The sequence below is a fragment of the Cherax quadricarinatus genome, chromosome 57, assembly GCF_038502225.1.
Source record: "Cherax quadricarinatus isolate ZL_2023a chromosome 57, ASM3850222v1, whole genome shotgun sequence".
NCBI lineage: Eukaryota > Metazoa > Arthropoda > Malacostraca > Decapoda > Parastacidae > Cherax > Cherax quadricarinatus.
In genome coordinates, this window is record NC_091348.1 from 13,905,053 (window position 1) to 13,925,117 (window position 20,065).

General features: G+C 37.7%; 1 protein-coding gene across 1 annotated transcript; it reads left to right on the forward strand.

Moving 5' to 3' along the window:
• The first annotated feature begins 16,929 nt into the window (after positions 1–16,929).
• On the forward strand, positions 16,930–19,541 carry LOC128693497 (hemocyanin). The gene is made up of 2 exons (XM_053783202.2): positions 16,930–18,918; positions 19,106–19,541. The coding sequence occupies exons 1-2, from the start codon at positions 17,355–17,357 to the stop codon at positions 19,522–19,524; spliced, it is 1,983 nt and encodes a 660-aa protein (XP_053639177.1). The 5' UTR covers positions 16,930–17,354; the 3' UTR covers positions 19,525–19,541.
• Positions 19,542–20,065: the final 524 nt, after the last annotated feature.

A 20,065-nucleotide genomic window follows, 5' to 3' on the forward strand; every position in this document is an offset into this window, starting at 1 on the left:
GCGAGTCTTTTATTTAACACACACATTCATCAATATTATTTTGCATTCCAGATTATTTTGTATTTACCACTCACTTAAAAGACAATGTTTTCCATAGTATGACAGAAATGTGTTTCTAAGAATGTAAAAACCATTATTGTAGCCTATGGCTGATTTAGCAATTTTGAATTACTTTTAATTCAAGACAGTCATAGTATTTTTAAGTCATAAATGTTGTACCTTATCTCCTTAATCTTAATATATCTGCTAATATATCTGCTAATATATCTGCTAATATATCTGCTAATATATCTGCTAATATATCTGCTAATATATCTGCTAATATATCTGCTAATGTATCTGCTAATATATCTGCTAATATATCTGCTAATATATCTGCTAATATATCTGCTAATATATCTGCTAATGTATCTGCTAATATATCTGCTAATATATCTGCTAATGTATCTGCTAATATATCTGCTAATATATCTGCTAATATATCTGCTAATCATCGCCGAACTTGCTGCTTTGTCGATATTTAACTTTTAGACTTAAGCCTTAAGACGGATGCCAAGCATAAGGAGGGAGAAGACCTGAGGAAGGAAACAGATAATGGGTATGGGGGTGAATAATGAGGATATTAAACTAAAAGTAACTTAGGTAGGACAGAGCAGTGAAAAAAAACGTAGTTTTGTAGATTGAGAGAGGTAAAAAATGCATCATATGATTTAAAGAATCTTTGAGGGCAATTGGGAATATTTTATTTTAACATAGAGTTATAAACCATCTCCTTACCTAATTTCATCAGTGGATAAATCAGGGGATTTTTCTAATTGATCCAATTGATCTTCAAAAAGCTGAGAAGGTTGTATCAAGCAAGCCCATGGTCGACGAGAATATAAGAGAATCAAATCTCATCAAAAATAGTTTTGAAAATATGAATATTGCTTATGGGTTATACCAATTGGATTCATCTATAATTAATAAAATTTGTTAATATTTTGTTTTATAGTTCCTTGATAATGTGAGAAATCACGAAAGCGAGTGGAATTTCACTATTTTTTCACAGTGGTTGTTCTGTATATATATATATATATATATATATATATATATATATATATATATATATATATATATATATATATATATATATATATATATATATATATATATATATATATATATATATATATATATATATATATATATATATGGAGTCCACCTCTGATGTAAATTGTGGGACCTACAGCCTCGGAGAAGTGGATAAAATGGCTTCAAGGAAGAATATTTCGATTTCTTCCTAAAGCCGTTTGAATATTCCACTTCCCCTACCACCCCATCTTTCCATTCTTTTTTACCAGTAGGTATATTTTATTATATAATATGGTACAAAAGGTTTAAGAGATACATTGTTGATATAAAGATGGCATATAGAGTACATGAGATGTGAGAGATACATGTCTAGTACATATTGTTACATGTTTGTCACTGATTATAATGCAAAAATCTCATCCAGCTCTTCAGAACTGGGGCGCGTGCCCAAAATACAGCAGGCATTACCCCTCTGAAAAGCCGCACTGAGTCTCTGGAACAGAAAACTAGCTGCCCTGGGATCCCTAGTTACCCTGATGAGTCTTTTGCCTAGCTCCTTAAGGAACTTAGATACACTCTTTCCCCATGAACCAAGGGTCTCTGAGCCTATGGGAATAAACATATAATGATGGGGAGGTTCTCCATATTTTCTAGACTTTTGGGAGTCCCTGAAGCTGGCGGCTGCCCCTCCGTCTTCCCTGGTGTACTAGAGATAGGTATCAGCCAAGGTAGATGCACATGTATATATATATATATATATATATATATATATATATATATATATATATATATATATATATATATATATATATATATATATAAGGAGGGGTGTTAATGTTGCAGTTTAAAAACTGCAGTGTAAAGCACCCTTCTGGCAAGACAGTGATGGAGTGAATGATGGTGAAAGTTTTTCTTTTTCGGGCCACCCTGCCTTGGTGGGAATCGGCCAGTGTGATACTAATATATATATATATATATATATATATATATATATATATATATATATATATATATATATATATATATATATATATATATATATATGCAAAACAACCGTAGTGAAATTCCAAGCGCTTTCGTGACTATTGACATTGTCAAGGAACTATGAAAGTAATGCATCAAAGGAAGGCAATTAAAGGGCTTGGACCACACCTCACAGTCAACTCCCACAACAAAGAAACACCTGACGCGCGACAATACCGGACTCATAAGAAAAGAGGAACACTGCAGTAGGTCCGCTGGTCCAACTAGACAGGTACTCACGACATCCCAATAACAAAATATTCTACCCAAGAAATAAGGTTTATTATTGGGTAGAGTTATTATTATTGGGTAGAATATTTTGTTAGTGGGATGTGGTGAGGACCTGTCTAGTTGGACCAGCGGACCTACTGCAGTGTTCCTCTTTTCTCATGAGGTGTGGTCTAAGCCCTTTAATTGCCTTCCTTTAATGCATTATTTTCATAGTTCCTTGACAATGTGAGTAGTCACGAAAGCGCTTGGAATTTCACTACTCTTTCACAGTGGTTGTTTTGCTTATTTTAAAATCACTGTTTACAATCTATGGTTGGGGTAAGAGGTTGTCTTCAGCATTCATTGTGATGTCTGCTATATTATTATTTCAGTGAGGTACATTAGGTGGCAGTAGCCTGAACTAACTCAAGTGGAAGTTATCATTGAATTTGAACCTCTTGTTTAATGTGATGTATGTCAGAATTCTAATTTTATGCTCAATATTACCTACTTTGTCTCTCTCTCTCTCTCTCTCTCTTTTCATCTTTGTAATTTGTGATAAGGTGTAAGACCTCGCCTGTATCATCCATTATATCATTATATGTACCATATTATTAACACACATACAAGAGGTCTCTGAGTGTGTTTTTGGTGGGGTGTGTGTCGTATTGAGTGGTGGTGGTCTGGGTTGAGTATGGTTGGAGGTGTTCATTGAACTTGAGCACTTGTGTCTTGTGATCTATTTTGGACTTCTGACTTTGTAGTGAATATTTGCTCTTGCATAAGCTATAAGGGAAAGATAAGCGAGGAATTCTTGTGTTGTGAGTCTTACACCAGATATCATCACTGGCAAACATGGCAACTGTTATAGAGGAACCTATTTCTGCAGGTGATGGAAATGATGATAGCTTCCAGACCTTTAAAAGTAAACAAAAGAGAAAAAGTGAGAAAGGGCTAGAGCGTCGACGTAGTCAGACTCACTTGACTCGTACACAATGTGACACTAAACGTCCTTGGTGCACAGAGGCTGCAAGAAGTCTTTCTTCAAAGGAAGAATGTGTTAAGCTGAACTTCCCTGACAACACCCCGCTGCCTGCTAAGTGTGCATGGCTAATGGAAGCTGTAAACAAGCATCCTAACTCAAGGATCCAATTTAGGAAAAACACACACAACTTTGTGTTTGTGGAACAGAATGCAGAACTGATCAATGATCTACTTAGTACACCTTATGGGGATATTAAGCTGCTCCGACCTCCATCAGACACTCACCACTTTAAAAAATGGGTCAGTATCATAATCTTTGGATACCCTCACTGCATGGACCCATCCCATCTGACTCTCAGTGAGCATATCATCAAGCCTAAAAGACTTAAAGGAAAATCCCAAATTATTGCCAGTTGGGTGGGTCCTGTGCCCCTCCCCCGAATATCTGGGTGCATGGTTTACGTTTCCTAAACATCGAAGTGTACCTACCCCCTAAACGTAGGTGTTACAAATGCCAGTACTATGGCCATGTTGCAGTAGACTGTGGAATACTACATTCTTGGTGTGGTAAGTGTGGGGAAACATTCCACTAGAGAATGCACAGTAGGCCCTGACAGCCAAAAATTTAAGTGTATTAACTGTAAAGAAGTTGGGGTTACAGTTTCCCACAAGGACTGCAGTCAGAACCCAAACAACTTTCGATGTAAACCTGATAACAGCCCTTTAATGGTAACTGAGGATGAGGCCATCCAGTCTACCACAGCCAGATCTGAGACTGAACCTCTGCAAAGTGTGCAAGAACCCCACCTCACTGCAAATGATTCTGGTGATACCAGAATGCCATCACACACACCAGCTGTGGAGGAGCTAGCCATCCCTGCTAGCACATACGGAACTACTGGTCTGCCACTACAGATACCTATGGCTACACCTGAATATGGGGATGAGTTTGTCATTCCTCCCAATACACACAACTACAACAGTCAGACGGACACCACACAGGTAACCCCCCTGGAAATTGGAGATGAGTCAGATGCACAGGACCTACCTGCAATGAATGATGAAACAGAGAACACTAATGTAACCATGGTACCTGTTAAGGTGATAGGTGTTAAAGAAAGCACTAACCCAGAAGTGCCATCCTCCGGAGAGGCATTGGATTCGCCTGACCTTCCTCATATTATAACAAATTTCCAGAAAAAAATTGAGCATCTTGAACAGATCCTGACAAGTTTAATAAATATATGTAATCAGGATGATGCTCTTGAGCATGGTGATGATGTCAAAAGTGCAGCAATCTCCGTTCAGCTTCCAGCAATTTGTGAGAAAGAAGCCCATGACTCTTGCCTTCAAGACTTGCCTTTTAACTGGCTGCCAAGATGCCGAAAAATGCTTAAAAATAAAGGTCCTGAAGATAAAGACGTACAAACTATGCTATTTGCTCTTAAGTGTCTGCACATTGTAGTCAAAGCATAATAGTTTTACCATCTTATGAGCAAGAGATTGCAATAACTCACTACAATGGATACATTACAAATCTTTTCATGGAACATTGCTTCCATCAGGAAGCGGTTGCCTGACTTACATCATATTAGTGTAACCAAGAATATTGATGTCATCTGTTTGCAGGAATGTAGATTGAAAGATGGAGCACCTCCACCAAACTTGCCTGGATATGCAGCTTATAACCTAAGGTCACCCAACTGTTGTGTGATGTATGTCAGAAAGAACTTGCCACATTCACTCCTTTCCTTGCAGAGTCGAGTTAACAAGCAGTATCATGGTGTCAAAGTATATGCAGGCGATTTTTCCATAAACATTTTTAATCTCTATGCCCCAGCGAATCAGCTTCGACCTGATGCTTTACCAGATCGCATCAATAGTGAACCTACCATCATTCTTGGAGATTTTAATGCCAGACATAAGAATATTGGTGGGTCTATAACAAACACCAATGGAACTAAACTAGTGAGATTGCTAAATGAGCATGATAATGTTCGAATTGTGGGCACTACTGAGCCTACTCACATATATGGTGGCATACTAGATCTGTGTCTTGGATTTAATACATCATATACGATGCATGACTCTGTCATAGTTGATGATCTTCTATCTGATCACTTCCCAAGACTAACAACTGTCAATCTTGATCACATCTCCAGCAATCAAGGAGCTAAATACAGAAGGAGGAAACTTATTCTCAAACCAGAACACAGAGACAACTTTATTAACCACTTTGATCAATGGTATAAGAATTACGAGCCCATTGGCACACAAAAATTTAATGATGATTTAATTACCACTATTGAGAGTGTTCTCACAGATCAAGTGGGCAGGAATAGGAAACAAAGACCCTCCACTATAAATAACAATAAAAATCAATGTAAATACTATAATGATCCACAGCTACGCAATCTAACACATGCAGCTAGGAGGATTGGTAAAGCATACCGTGAATGTAGAACCCCAGACCTACTCAGAACGTTCCAAGCTGCACTAACAAATGCAAGGAATAGAAAGGAAGAACTTAGGCAACAGGAATGGGAACAGTTTGTTAGTGGATTAAATAGGTCCACCCCTTTGAGTTTGGCTTGGAAAGGTATAAATAAAATAACCAGGAAAAAGACTGGCAATGTTGCTCATCCCTTTCCTCTTGAAAAAGCAAATGACCTCATAAATGACTGGTCTAAAACATCCAGGCATGAAAGCCTTCCATCTCATATTAGAAAAAATTTAGAGAGTACTTCTGAAGAAATGTTGAAACTGATTAATTTTATGAGCCAAAATATTGATGAGAGTGATTGCCTCTTTACCGAGTATGAATTAGATAATGCATTAACCAAAGGTCGATCAACTGCTCCTGGAGAGGATGGTATAACCTATGATATTCTCAGAACTCTAAGGCACGTGCCTGATAACCCTTTGTTGGCACTGTATAATCTCAGTTACATTGAGGGCGTTCTTCCTACTTCCTGGACCAATAGTCTCATTGTGCCTATCCCTAAGCCCCAACAGCCTGATACATTTAGGCCGATCTCCTTAACTAGTTGTCTTTGTAAAACTTTTGAAAGAATGATGCTTAACAGACTGTACTACAGAATCAGACATCAACTTTCCCCCTACCTCTATGGGTTCATGAAAGGTAAAATTGTGCAGAAGTGTATTTCCACCTTTCTCACTGCACACACCTCTACTAGTTTTACTACTTTTCTTGATCTAAAATCTGCCTTTGATATTGCGAACAGAACCGTTATACTACATGAACTAGCCAAAATGAATATTGGTGGTAGCTTACTCTGCTGGATAATAGGATACCTGTCAAATAGAGTATCCTCTGTCCTTTACCAAGGCTTCAGAAGTGATTCTAAAGAAATGTCTTTGGGTACACCGCAGGGAGGAGTTCTTAGTCCCATGCTATTTAATATTCCGATTAATGCTCTCCTAAATGCTCTACCTGCCTCACCTAAACATATAGCTATAAGCTGTGCTGATGATATCATGATCCATGCAACAGGGCATAAGAAGATGAATACCATTCTTAATGAAGTTCAAGCAATTTGTAATCGACTAGGCCTCATAATATCTTCCTCTAAAACAAAGATATTAACAAGCAAACGACATCCCCCACCCATCTATTTGCAGGGTGAAATCATTAGCTACGTTAAAACTTACAGATATCTTGGTGTAGATGTACCCTTTAACAAATCCACTATACCACAACTAAACAAGAAATGCAAAGCTAGGCTAAATGCTCTCAAAGCTGTTGCTGGCTACAATCCCAACTATGGTGCTAATGTGAGAATCGTGAGAATGATGTACAAAGCCTATGTTAGGTCCTTAATTGATTACGCTGCTCCCATGTTGATATTAGCTAGAGAAAGTTCTCTCCGACCCTTGGAGTTAATGCAAAATGAAGCTCTCAGGATTATTCTTGGCTGTCCCAGATCTACAAAAGTTCTTAACATGAGGAAGGAGCTTGGTATTTCTAGTATCAGTGATAGGATTGTTGAAATTAACACTGTACTCGGTATTAGAATGTTGAGAAACGAACCAGACACTGTCACAGTGATTCTTACCAAGTGTCTAGAGGTAAATACACACAGATCTAAATGGATTGTGAAAACGTGCAATTGCATTAAGTTTTATAACCTACATGAACTGTATCACTGTAGGTAACAAGAGCATTTCACCCCTCCATGGAAGATGTGTTCATTTAATATCACATACCTACAAGTCCCTCCCAAGAAGCTCATTGCTAGTAATCCCTTCCTTAAATCTCTTGTTAGAGCAACTGCTCAAGAAGAAATTTCTCACCTAGCCGGTAGTAATAAGTTATCACAAGTTATATACACTGATGGATCTAAACAGGAGTCTTCTGGCAGGGCTGCATCTGCTCTTGTTGTCACCTCCCTAGTTAAGAACGATAATAAATTTGTTGAGTTAGGCATAAGAATTAACAACTGGGCGTCTACACTGCAAACTGAATTGTTTGCAATCCTAATGGCGCTAAAGCTAACCTATGACACTGAGCTTGACTCTATCATCATTACTGATTCTATGTCATCATTGAAGGCTCTTGACTCATATAATGACTCTAACAACATGCTCATTGGGGAAGCCAGGTATAGATACTCAAAAATTAGGGACAAAGGAATTAATGTACAATTGCTATGGATCCCATCACACACTGGATTACTCCTTCATGATAAAGTTGATATGTTAGCCAAGAAGAGTACCCAGAAGGAGAATGTAGAATATAACTTTGGTATAACTGTGTCTAGCATTAGGAATAATATTAGGAGAGAAGTAAATAATGAAAATGATTGTTATAGGAATGCAATTAGAAGCCTGAGTAGATCTATAACCCACTATGATAACATGAACGTAGATAAGTATGTTTATGGAGCAACTTGCAATGTGAACAGACTGATGTTGTAGTGGCCAGGCTTAGGCTTGGTTACAAGTACTTCTGGCAGTTTGGGAGACACACAGATGATGATCAAACTAAATGTAAATTATGTGATCAGGCATATGGTCACTCTCTTGAACACTATGTGCTTAATTGTCCACTTATTGAGGAATACAGAGACAGACAGTATAATAACCTATGTGACATGTCAAGATATCTTATTAATGAAAATAAGATACCAGATATACTAAGAAAATTTCCTAAATTTGCCTGTAACAGATAAGTGAACTATAGATATGTAGATATAAATCCATATGTATTCCTGTTAACCCTTTGGGGCCTAGTTCCTAGGCCTTTTGTGTATCCATATGCTCTCGCGCTACCGTCCACAGGATGGATATGGGGTGCACAATAAACTAGCCACTTCGGTGGCAAAATCTAAATCTGTTTACTGTGATCTTATTGCATAAATATATATATATATATATATATATATATATATATATATATATATATATATATATATATATATATATATATATATATATATATATATATATATATATATATATATATATATATATATATATATATATATATATATATATATATATATATATATATATATATATATATATACATATATATATATATATATATATATATATATATATATATATATATATATATATATATATATATATATACATATATATATATATATATATATATATATATATATATATATATATATATATATATATATATATATATATATATATATATATATATATATATAATGTATACGTCGTGCCGAATAGGTAAAATTGGTCAATTTGCAAGAACTCGTTTAAAATTAAGTCCTTTCTAAAATTTTCTCTTATACGTTTAAAGATATATTTTTTTATTTATGTTAACGTAAAAATTAATAATTTTGTGCCAAAAGAACCTTAGAAAACTTACCTAACCTTATTATAACAAGCGCAACTTAATTTAGCCTAATCCAACTAAATATATTTTAGATAAATTTACAATAATTTAATATTAAACAAACACAATGAAATATATTTTTATCGTTAGGTTCAGAATGATATTTGCAAAATTATTGCATACACAAATTTTCGCTTGCCTTATTCGCCCAGAAGAGCGTTGCTATTTAAGTCAAAATCGCAAGTTTTGCCTATTCGGCACGACATATAAATACATTTGATATTTACTTATCAATTATTGTCGCCAAAACTGTATACTCGAAATTTTACAAGAGCACAAAACAACGACTCAGACGAAAGAAAAAAGTCTTGAATGATCATCCTATTTTTTTTTAATTTATTTGCCATTATTACAAAGGAGAAGAGAAAAAACCCGTGTATATTGTTAAAGTCGAGCACGACAACTTTTGTCGTCAAGGCTACGCTACTCCTGGCCAGCCAGTTAGGCTTTACAAGACCTCTTCAAAGTGTGTCCTGATGTAGACGAAGGGCTCTTGGTTCAGGGAACTGATGGTAATCTTCGATTATCTCCCATTCTCCAGGTGCTGGATCCCCTGCTGCTTTAGCGCTTCAATATAAATAAATAATAATAGGCTAAAAGCCTGTGCAAGGCACTCGACTTGAAGGCCGAGGAAAAAAATGATATAACCAACGTTAAGGCCCTCGTGTAATCGATTGGCTTTAAACCTAATAAACAAATATTTAACAGTACACTTATATTCTGAGAAATGTATCGCTGAGAAGTATGTGCACTGAACAGTAATGTATATACACAAGATGAGGTGTAAGCTCTAAACTCGAAGGATTATACAACTGGCTGCTATTTTAGCATGTGAATTTGAGCTTCCATATATTTGTATTCCGTCACAGTATGGCATTTTAGGTAAATGTCATTTTTAGCTTCACATAATATTGGATCTGGCTAAATTTATGTTTTAAAAACTATATCAGCCAATCACCTGCAGGAGGTTCACAGGGCATTAACTGAATTGTTACCTGCAAGTAATCTGGTGAGGTAAGTGGGACTTAAGTCACAGTAGGTCACTGAACTGCAACTCATTCGACTGCCCACTTCTTCATAATTACAATATCAAAACCAGCTACTCTGGTAAAATTACAATTAGGTGGATTGTATAGGATTAGGCTTGCTGGGAACACAGTATATGATTATTATACATAAAATATTAGTGTTATTAGAAAAGAACTTTGTATTACCACTTAATATTTAATTGTTGTAGATGGATCACACATCAACACCTGCCTAACACCTAGACCCTAGAGTGACCAGCTAGTGTCTAAATGCAAGAACTAATGGTGCACTTTCCTGCGAGTGATGTATCCCTTATTTTCCTCCATACACACGTAATTCTTGAAGTTCCGCCTATTTCTTGTCCCAATTCTTCAGCAGGAACGCGTCAGCAATTTCTAAATTACGAATTGAGGCCTCTGAAAACGCTGAATTCCTGGTGCAAATTTCTGACCAGTGCTCACACATTAATTCAATATGGTGTTTCCCCCGGCGTCCCTACTGGCTCTTCTATTCCCAACTCGAAATTTCTCGATGGATAAAAACAGTATCATATTTTATTACACAATTATTGTATAATTCATTCATATGTTCCTCATTTAGGAAATTATGTAAAAAATTTCCACAGCATCTTTCAGAACATGATGTTGCTAGAGTCGAGTATTTGATGTTTCAGATTGGGCAACTACGACACTTTCGACTATCTGTTGCTATGGCCTGTCATTATCACTACTACTGAAGATCAAGTACCCTCATGCGGTACTCGAGATACTCCTTCCTTATCAGTAATACTGTTTACAAGGGACCAATACTGACTGCCTTGTGAACAATCTGAACGGAATAATATTCGTGATGTACTTCAGCCATGGTGTTGCATCTATGGGATCGCCACAGATCTTCCGAACTCCTTAAATATATTTATTACTGGTACTGTGCTGAGAAATATCATTTCACGGAAAAGTTATTATTTGTAATATTCATCGACTGTGCGAAGGGCCATCAAAGCTGCATATCGTCTGAATACCACCAGTAAAGAAAACTTTAATGCTTGAAGCGGGAACTGAGGTAAATTCTCGGTGAAAATACTCTGAGAGACATTCACGTCTCGGCGTATATAAGCTGACAAGACACATGTGCAACAGTTAGGTATGTATTCCGAAACGTTTCGCCTACACAGCAGGCTTCTTCAATAGAGCAGAGAGGCAACAGAAACAGTAGAAATGTGAAGATGTAATCAGTCCATCACGTCTTTCAGGGTGATGGACTGATATTGCATCTTACTTATAAACTTTCAGTATTGTATACCATCATATTCACGTATAAAAGTGTTGGATATATGGTCTCTATGTACATCATCCCAGTTTGGTGTTCATGGAAAAAAACGGTTTGGGTAACAGTTCGAACTTTTACAGTCCAATGAATTAGAAACACTTTTGATTTGGGGAATTATATTCCTTCGTGAGCTAATGGATTCAGCTGCGGACGGTGTTCATATGTACGAGTGTCTTGGTCTTGTATTAAAGGTACACAGTAGTAGCCAAGGATTATAATGATAACTTTTAAAGGGGTGGACCAGTGTACATTCCTTGTACACTGCAGCCTCTTCCCACTGATGCAACACTCTCTCCGTAGTAACCCCATCTCCCTCAAAGGAAGATAATACTGGGAGGCCAAGCCATCATTCTACATGTAAAATAAACAACTGGAAGGAGAAATACGAGAGGAAGCATGGAATAAACCCAGTGAAAAGCAATGAGCCATTTGCAAGACCACCTAGCAACTCTGTCAGACTACTCACCTCAAAACAACTTCTACTGTCTCTACTGTTGTATTCGTCTGAAGAAATCTGTCATGCACTCGAGATGCTTCGGAAACAGAGATACCCAAGTGTCTTATTCATAAACTTGTCGATATTATATGCTGTCAATAATAAAATAGTGCCAACATCTGAAAAACCAAGAATCGGCATTCTGCCACCAAATATATTAATACTGAAAAAGTAGACATAATTCTCCAAGAGGAAACTGAACAAGAGCCTGCAATATGTGATAGATCATGGAGGATGTGATGTGGCTTGCGAGCTTGAGGCAGCAACAGCCTGCTGAACTGGTGGTCATCAGACAAAAAAAGTCCTAATGTCGAGCTACCAAAGATGACTGACTCTTAACACCTATCACAGGTGAGGAATGTATATAATAAGTGTGTACATTGATACAATCATATATATATATATATATATATATATATATATATATATATATATATATATATATATATATATATATATATATATATATATATATATATATATATATTATATATATATATATATATATATATATATATAACGTGCCGAATATGTAAAACTGGTCAATTAGCAAGAACTCATTTAAAATTAAGTCCTTTCTAAAATTTTCTCGTATACGTTTAAAGATATATATTTTTCATTAATGTTAATGTAAAAAATTTTAATTTTGCTACAAAAGAATCTTAGAAAACTTACCTAACCTTGTTATAACAAGAACAATTTATTTTAGCCTAACCCAACTAAATATATTTTAGATTTGTTTACAATAATTTAATACTAAACAAACACATTGAAATATATTTTTTTCGTTAGGTTCAGAATGATTTTGGCAAAATTATTGCATACACAAATTTTCACTTGTCCTATATGGCAAGATGAGCGTTGCTATTTAAGCCAAGATCGCAAGTTCTGCCTATTCGGAACGATATATATATATATATATATACAATATATATATATATATATATATATATATATATATATATATATATATATATATATATATATATATATATATATATATATATATATATATATATACATATATATATATTATATATATATATATATTATATATGTCGTGCCGAATATGCAAAACTGGTCAATTAGCAAGAACTCATTTATAATTAAGTCCTTTCTAAACTTTTCTCTTATACGTTTAAAGATATATTTTTTTCATTAATGTTCATGTAAAAAATTATAATTTTGCACCAAAAAGAACTTAGAAAACTTACCTAACCTTATTATAACAAGCGCAATTTATTTTAGCCTAACCGAACTAAATATATTTTAAACACGTTTACAGTAATTTAATACTAAACAAACACAATCAAATATATTTTTTTCGTTAGGTTTAGAATGATTTTGGCGAAATTATTGCATACACAAATTTTCACTTGTCCTATATAGCAAGATGAACGTTGCTATTTAAGCCAAGATCGCAAGTTCTGCCTATTCGGCACGACATATATATATATATATATATATATATATATATATATCTATATATATATATATATATATATATATATATATATATGTATGTATAATATAAATCAATGAAATTATGAAATAATGATGCACCACCAGGAATGTGAGAGAACACGCGATAAGCTTGTTTTCCCAAGTGTGTCCTATCTGATAATAATGTAAAGGAGGTGGATGGAGGAGGGACCGACTGGTCACATCACTGTCTGGTATATAACAGTCAACTACGAGCCCTCCGTCACATTCGCAGCTAGCCCCTTTCTCTGCTCTCTACACGCTAAGCACAGCATCAGTAGGCCAGCTGTGGCTGCTGGTACAGCCCATTGTGTCCATGACTGCTGGTACAAACCACTGTGTCTATGACGCTAGTACAGACCACTGTGTCCATGACTTCTGGTACAGATTACTGTGTCCATGACTTCTGGTACAAACCACTGTGTCCATGACTTCTGGTACAGATTACTGTGTCCATGACTGCTGGTACAGACCATTGTGTCCATGACTGCTGGTGTATACCACTGTGTCGATGACTTCTCACATTTTATACCAATATCTGCAGTCATTAAAGTCACCACCCACCAGCAACTACTTTTTGACCGAGCTCTAGCCACAGTAATATCATTGAATGGGCTATCTTAAAACAGTTTTCTTCCCCCGATGAATAAACCAATAACAAGGCTGTCATGCAGGAAGTGGTGGTTGATGCTCTACTCCTGGTGGCCAATGTAGCTGGCCATCAACCACCCACTCTACGAGATTACCAGTCACATGAAATAAAGCTTCATCGACCTCATGGAGGCAACAGAGTCACGGAAGCCAAGGATTACATTGATCAAAGCACGGATGAAGGCACAGCCGTAAAGCAGCTAATGTATGAGCTGGATGATCCCCGCTTGCTCGAGAACCACGTTGGTTCTCCTTCCTCAGGTCCCGTCAGCTTGAGAAAGCTCTCTTACGTGGATGTTTTGTAGCGCAACAAAAACTTTCTCACTTCCAAGAACAACACAACGAACATCAGTGTGTGTTTTAACAATAGTGAGTTTGTTCCTGCTGTTACGGCTGTGATTCAGTCTGACTTAACACACAGTCCAACCTCCAACATCTCGTGTTCGGGAGGAAAGGCTGCCAGACATACGCCACCGTTTTATTTTTTCCGAATTCGCTATTGTTGGTTATTTTTTCGTAAGTATAGGTAAATACACGTAAACCAACAAACTCAGCCTACCAGAGAATAACAAACGCCTCACAGTTGGCTCCATTGGAAATATACAGACGATGCACTCCAAAGCAATTAGAGGGAAACCGGACATTCTAACTGGGAGAACATGGTAAAACATAACAAAGTGGTCCTGCCACCTCTCTCCTAGGTTACGCCTCGTTGGCTAATAAACTCAAGTTATCGACAGAGTTCAAGCCGCTAAGATGAAGCAAACACCAGGCAACTTCAAGGTGAACTGTACCTGTATCCAGAACCCCCAGCAGCGTTTGCCCACGTCCACTGGCATCTGATCTTCCTTTTCCGATGGAAAGGAGACAAGCTTGACCACCAGAGAGAACTCTTCTTGGCTCACCACCGCCTGACTGCCATATTTGCATAATTTCTTGCGCGATCGAATTTTTTTCAGAAATTTTGCTATTTGCTGCTTTCGGTTACGTTAAATTAACGTGTATTAACCCATATTTGCGTTGACTTACTCGTTTGAAAGCGCTGGATGTATTGTAAATTCTAGAGCACGTGTTTTCTGGCGATCACTAAAATGTAATACGACGGGTGAGACAGGATGCCTAGCGCTTTTCTAGCGATTTGTCGCCAGTAGACAAACTCTACCTTGACTCTCCCATTAAAGATGACTTGACCCCTCCATAATAAATACTGGGAGAGCTTTATGCTCGTCATGATTAGAGGAAATTCGAAGATGTAGATGTGGCCTTGTAGAATTCAGAAGTGATTTCTTGATGCAGTCATTAACATCAAAAGCGAAAGTAGTTATGGTATCACTAGCGGTATCACCGAGTCTTTCACTTGTAGCTCTGATGAATCTCGGGTGCTATGATGCGTTTAAAAAGATACGTGAGTCAACACTAAGACATATTTATTAGAAAACGTTTCGGTCCTGGGACCTTGGTCACTTCGAAAGTGATCAATTTGTCGGTATCTATTACCAAGGTTTATACAGCTCTGGTTGACCCTTCCCTCATTTCTTCCATTCTTCTGCGAAGAAACAACTTTGTATGTGTTTGTGTAGTCACTGGCAAGGGTCAAGTCTCAGCTCCTGGCCCGGCATCTTAGTTTGCCGCTTACCGAATTTGTATCCTCCTAGTCTCGATGACCCTGTAAAAAATTCAAGTATGTATGGAACCTGCTTCCTCTACCTTTTCGCCCAGGTAATTGCGCTTCCAGATCACCCTAAGGCTGAAGAAATACTTCCTGACATCCCTGTGATTCATCTGTGTCTTCATATTCCAACTGTGCCCTCGTGTGCTCATTTCCTGCCTCTCGAACAATTTTCCCCTGCCCATCCTATCAAATACTCTGAGTATTTTGTATGTTGTTATTATGCCTTCGCGCGTTCTTCTATCGTCTTATGTCGTCAGGTTTAACCTCTTCTCACAACTCATTTCTTTTAGCTCTGAGATGAGTCTCGTTACATATCTCATTTTTTTCCTTCACCTCTGACGGTTATATGCTGGTGCAGCATACTGAGAGTCTTTAAGCCTGCTTTTAGATTTGCCATACAAGCATTGACTACCGAGTTTTTCTTCAGTTGACGTGTGGCTCTGGCGATATCCTCATCACTATGCTCATCTTTAGATTTTTCTAACAGAGTGAAGAAGTTTGCAGTGTCTGTTTCCCGAGTCAATACTCAATGTCCAGTCTTCTTGCTGGTTTCCCAGTTTTCATATCCTTGCATTTGCTGTGGAGTTGAATTCAAGTAGCCACATGACTGACCAATCTTGCAGTTTGTCCAGGTATGTTTGTGGCCTTTACATATTCTCATCGGTTTCCCCTCATTAATTTTACAGGTATCAGTCCGATAATCTTATTCACATATACCAGAAACAGTAGAGATCTTTGCAGAACTTTACTTGCCCATTCTGTGGTGGTGGCGCCTCGGCCACCCGTAAAAATTCCCTAGTCCCCTCCAAAAAACAAATAAAAACAGTAATAAAAATAACTCTGTTTCAAAATAAGTCTCCTACCTCCCCTTCCAACTAGATAGCCAACTCTAATTCCCCTCCCCACCATCACGGGGAAGGGGCCAAGGTTATAGTTGTAGAGAGGGGAAGGAGGGGGGATATAGGGAGCAGGGCTATTGATAACCTTGAAGAGGTGGGTGTGGGCCTTAAATTGTACCCACTAAGAGACAGACAGGGGGTGAGCCTTGAGAGCTTTCTTGAAGCTGAGTGACACATGTCAAGAACAAATACTGAACAAACACATGAAGAACACCAACTTAACAGAGGTTTATAAATTGATTTAAAATATATTCTCTTTAAAACTACAAACATCATTTAAAAATTGCTTGGGAAAAATATGTAATAAATTGATGGAATGAGTCATTACATAACCAGGTAAAAAAACATAAGCAGTCAATTTCCATATGTGCATTCAATATATTTATAAATAATTTGCACTCATTCATAACTAAAATAGAGAACAGAAATTGAGTAATTCAGAAATCTAAGAGAAGAAACACTTACCAATAAAGGTAATGAAGACAAAGAGCATATGTAAGAGAGTATTATCAGACAATAATGTGTGGGCGGGGAATAGCGATAGGTGAACTCGTTATCTGATATTTAAGACACGGCTATGAAGGCTCTACCTTATCAGTAGCTAAGATGCGGTGGGTGGTAGTTGTAACAGCGCTTCTGGTAGTTACTGTTTCGGCTGACATAAACGTTGCCCACAAACAACAGGACATCAACCACCTATTATACAAGATCACTAGCCCCATCAAGTCAAGTTTCAATGACCTCAAGGAGATGTCAGAAACATGGAACCCAAGAGAACACATGGATCTCTGTAGCGATGGAGGTGCAGCCGTAGAGTGGCTAATGGGTGAGTTGGAGAATCACCGCTTGCTAAAGCAACATCACTGGTTCTCTCTCTTCAATGACCGCCAGCGTACGGAAGCCCTGTGGCTTTTCGAAGTCTTCATGCAGTGCACAGATTTTGAAGTATTTAGAAACAACGCTGCTTACTTCCGTGAGCATATGAATGAAGGGGAGTTTGTTTATGCTCTTTATGCGGCAGTGACCCACTCAGACATAGGCCAGTATATCGTCTTACCACCTCTTTACGAGATCACTCCTCATTTATTCACAAACTCAGAGATTATCAACAAAGCTTATACTGCTTTGATGACACAGACGCCAGGTAACTTCAGGATGAACTTTACTGGAAGCAAGAGAAACACCGAACAGCGTGTGGCTTACTTCGGTGAGGACATTGGCATCAACTCTCACCATGTTCACTGGCATTTAGATTTTCCCTTCTGGTGGAACAGAGATAAGATAGACCGTAAAGGAGAGCTCTTCTTCTGGGCTCACCACCAGCTGGTTGCTAGATACGATGCCGAGCGTCTTTCTAACTACCTACCACCAGTAGACGAACTCTACTGGGACAGCCCAATTAAAGATGGGTTTGCTGCTCACACCTCTTACAAATATGGCGGAGAGTTCCCCACTCGCCCAGACAACAAAGAATTTGAAGATGTAGAAGGTGTGGCCTGTGCTCGTGACATAAAGTTATTAGAAAGTCGAATACGAGATGCCATTGCTCTGGGTTATATCATTAATATCAATGGCTCTCACACTGACATCAACAACGAACATGGCATTGACATCTTAGGTGATATCATTGAGTCTTCAGCATATAGCCCCAATGCTGCATACTATGGCTCTCTACATAACCAGGCTCACCGCGTCTTGGGTGCACAGGCTGATCCTAAACGGAAGTTTGGTATGCCTCCAGGAATAATGGAACACTTTGAGACTGCCACTCGCGACCCAGCGTTTTTCCGTCTCCATAAATATATAAATGGAATTTTCAAGGAACACAAGGACAAGTTGCCACCTTACACCGAGCAAGAGTTACTCTACAGTAATGTGAATATCACTAACGTCAAGGTCAGTAAACTCTCCACCTACTTCGAAGATTTTGTGTTTGACGTGAGTAATGCTTTAGACACACCAGAGAGCTTCAGTTACGTTTCGGTCACAGCCACTATATCACGTCTGAACCACGAACCATTCACTTACAACATTCACGTCCAAGCTAAACACGACGATGAAGTCACTGTTCGCATCTACATAACTCCCAAGCGTGACGAGAACAACATCGTCCTTGACATAGACGAGTCTCGCTGGGGAGCCATCTTGCTCGACACCTTCTGGACTAAGGGTGAGTTCTTGCCGTGTATGGCAATATATACTATTATCTAATATTAATAACTGCTTCTCTCTACTTAGATGATTCTTCTAAAAATAAAGTCCATAACTTGCATAAAGGGTTTTAATAAAAAAAATATTTATTTGTGTACAAGACGAGTTAAAAAATCGTCAAACGTGTCTTTTCTCAATGTTCGCAGTTCATGCGGGAGATAACGTAATCACGCGCAAGTCTTCACAGTCATCAGTAGCTATACCTGATCGTGTGCCGTTCTTTGAACTTCTCGAGGACGCTGATGAGGCTGTGGCTAACGACGCTCAGCTACTCCATCAGGAAATTCGTGGTTGTGGTCACCCCATGAGGCTGCTGCTGCCTAAGGGCACTAAGGAAGGTCTGGATTTCTGGCTCGACGTTATTGTCACCAGCGGAGATGATGCAGTCCACGATGAGTTAACCATTGAGAACCACGGCAGCACTCATGGTTACTGCGGTATTCATGGTATGAAATATCCTGACAAGCGCCCAATGGGCTTTCCTTTCGACCGTCGCATTCCTGAAATTGGAGTCTTTAAAGTGCCCAACCAACATGGCCAAGTTGTTAAGATTTTCCATCACTAATAAAGAGTATTTTTATATCAGGTAAGTTTTCACTTTTAAACCATTACACCAAGATCAAATATGGGGTGACTAGGATATTTTCTAAGAGCTCTCGCATCTGCAGAAATGAATTCAGTGAAAAAGAGTGCTCTTTCCTCCAGCAAAAATTTAATGTATGACACTACCTTCGACATTTCATCAGGGAATGCAGACAGCGTTTTCTGGGCACGTTGTCAATGCATCAGTTCATCAATTCGCCCAGATCCAACGCCATCGAAAAGAGTATAATCATTCTTTCGTAAAAAACTTTGTTGTCAAACATATCTGCAAGATCTCTAACAGCGATGTGTGCACACCATCTACTACCATTAAAGGCATCACTAGAGAGAATGCTACTCTAGTGCTTAAGGCCTATTATTACTAATAGTTAGGAATCATTATACAATAACTCCAATTTAATATGTTAATAATAGCTAATTCGGTCTCACAATCCTAGACTATGCCCACACATTCACTCCAAATATCTAATCACATTACATCACTTCCTCTAACACCCTCCAAT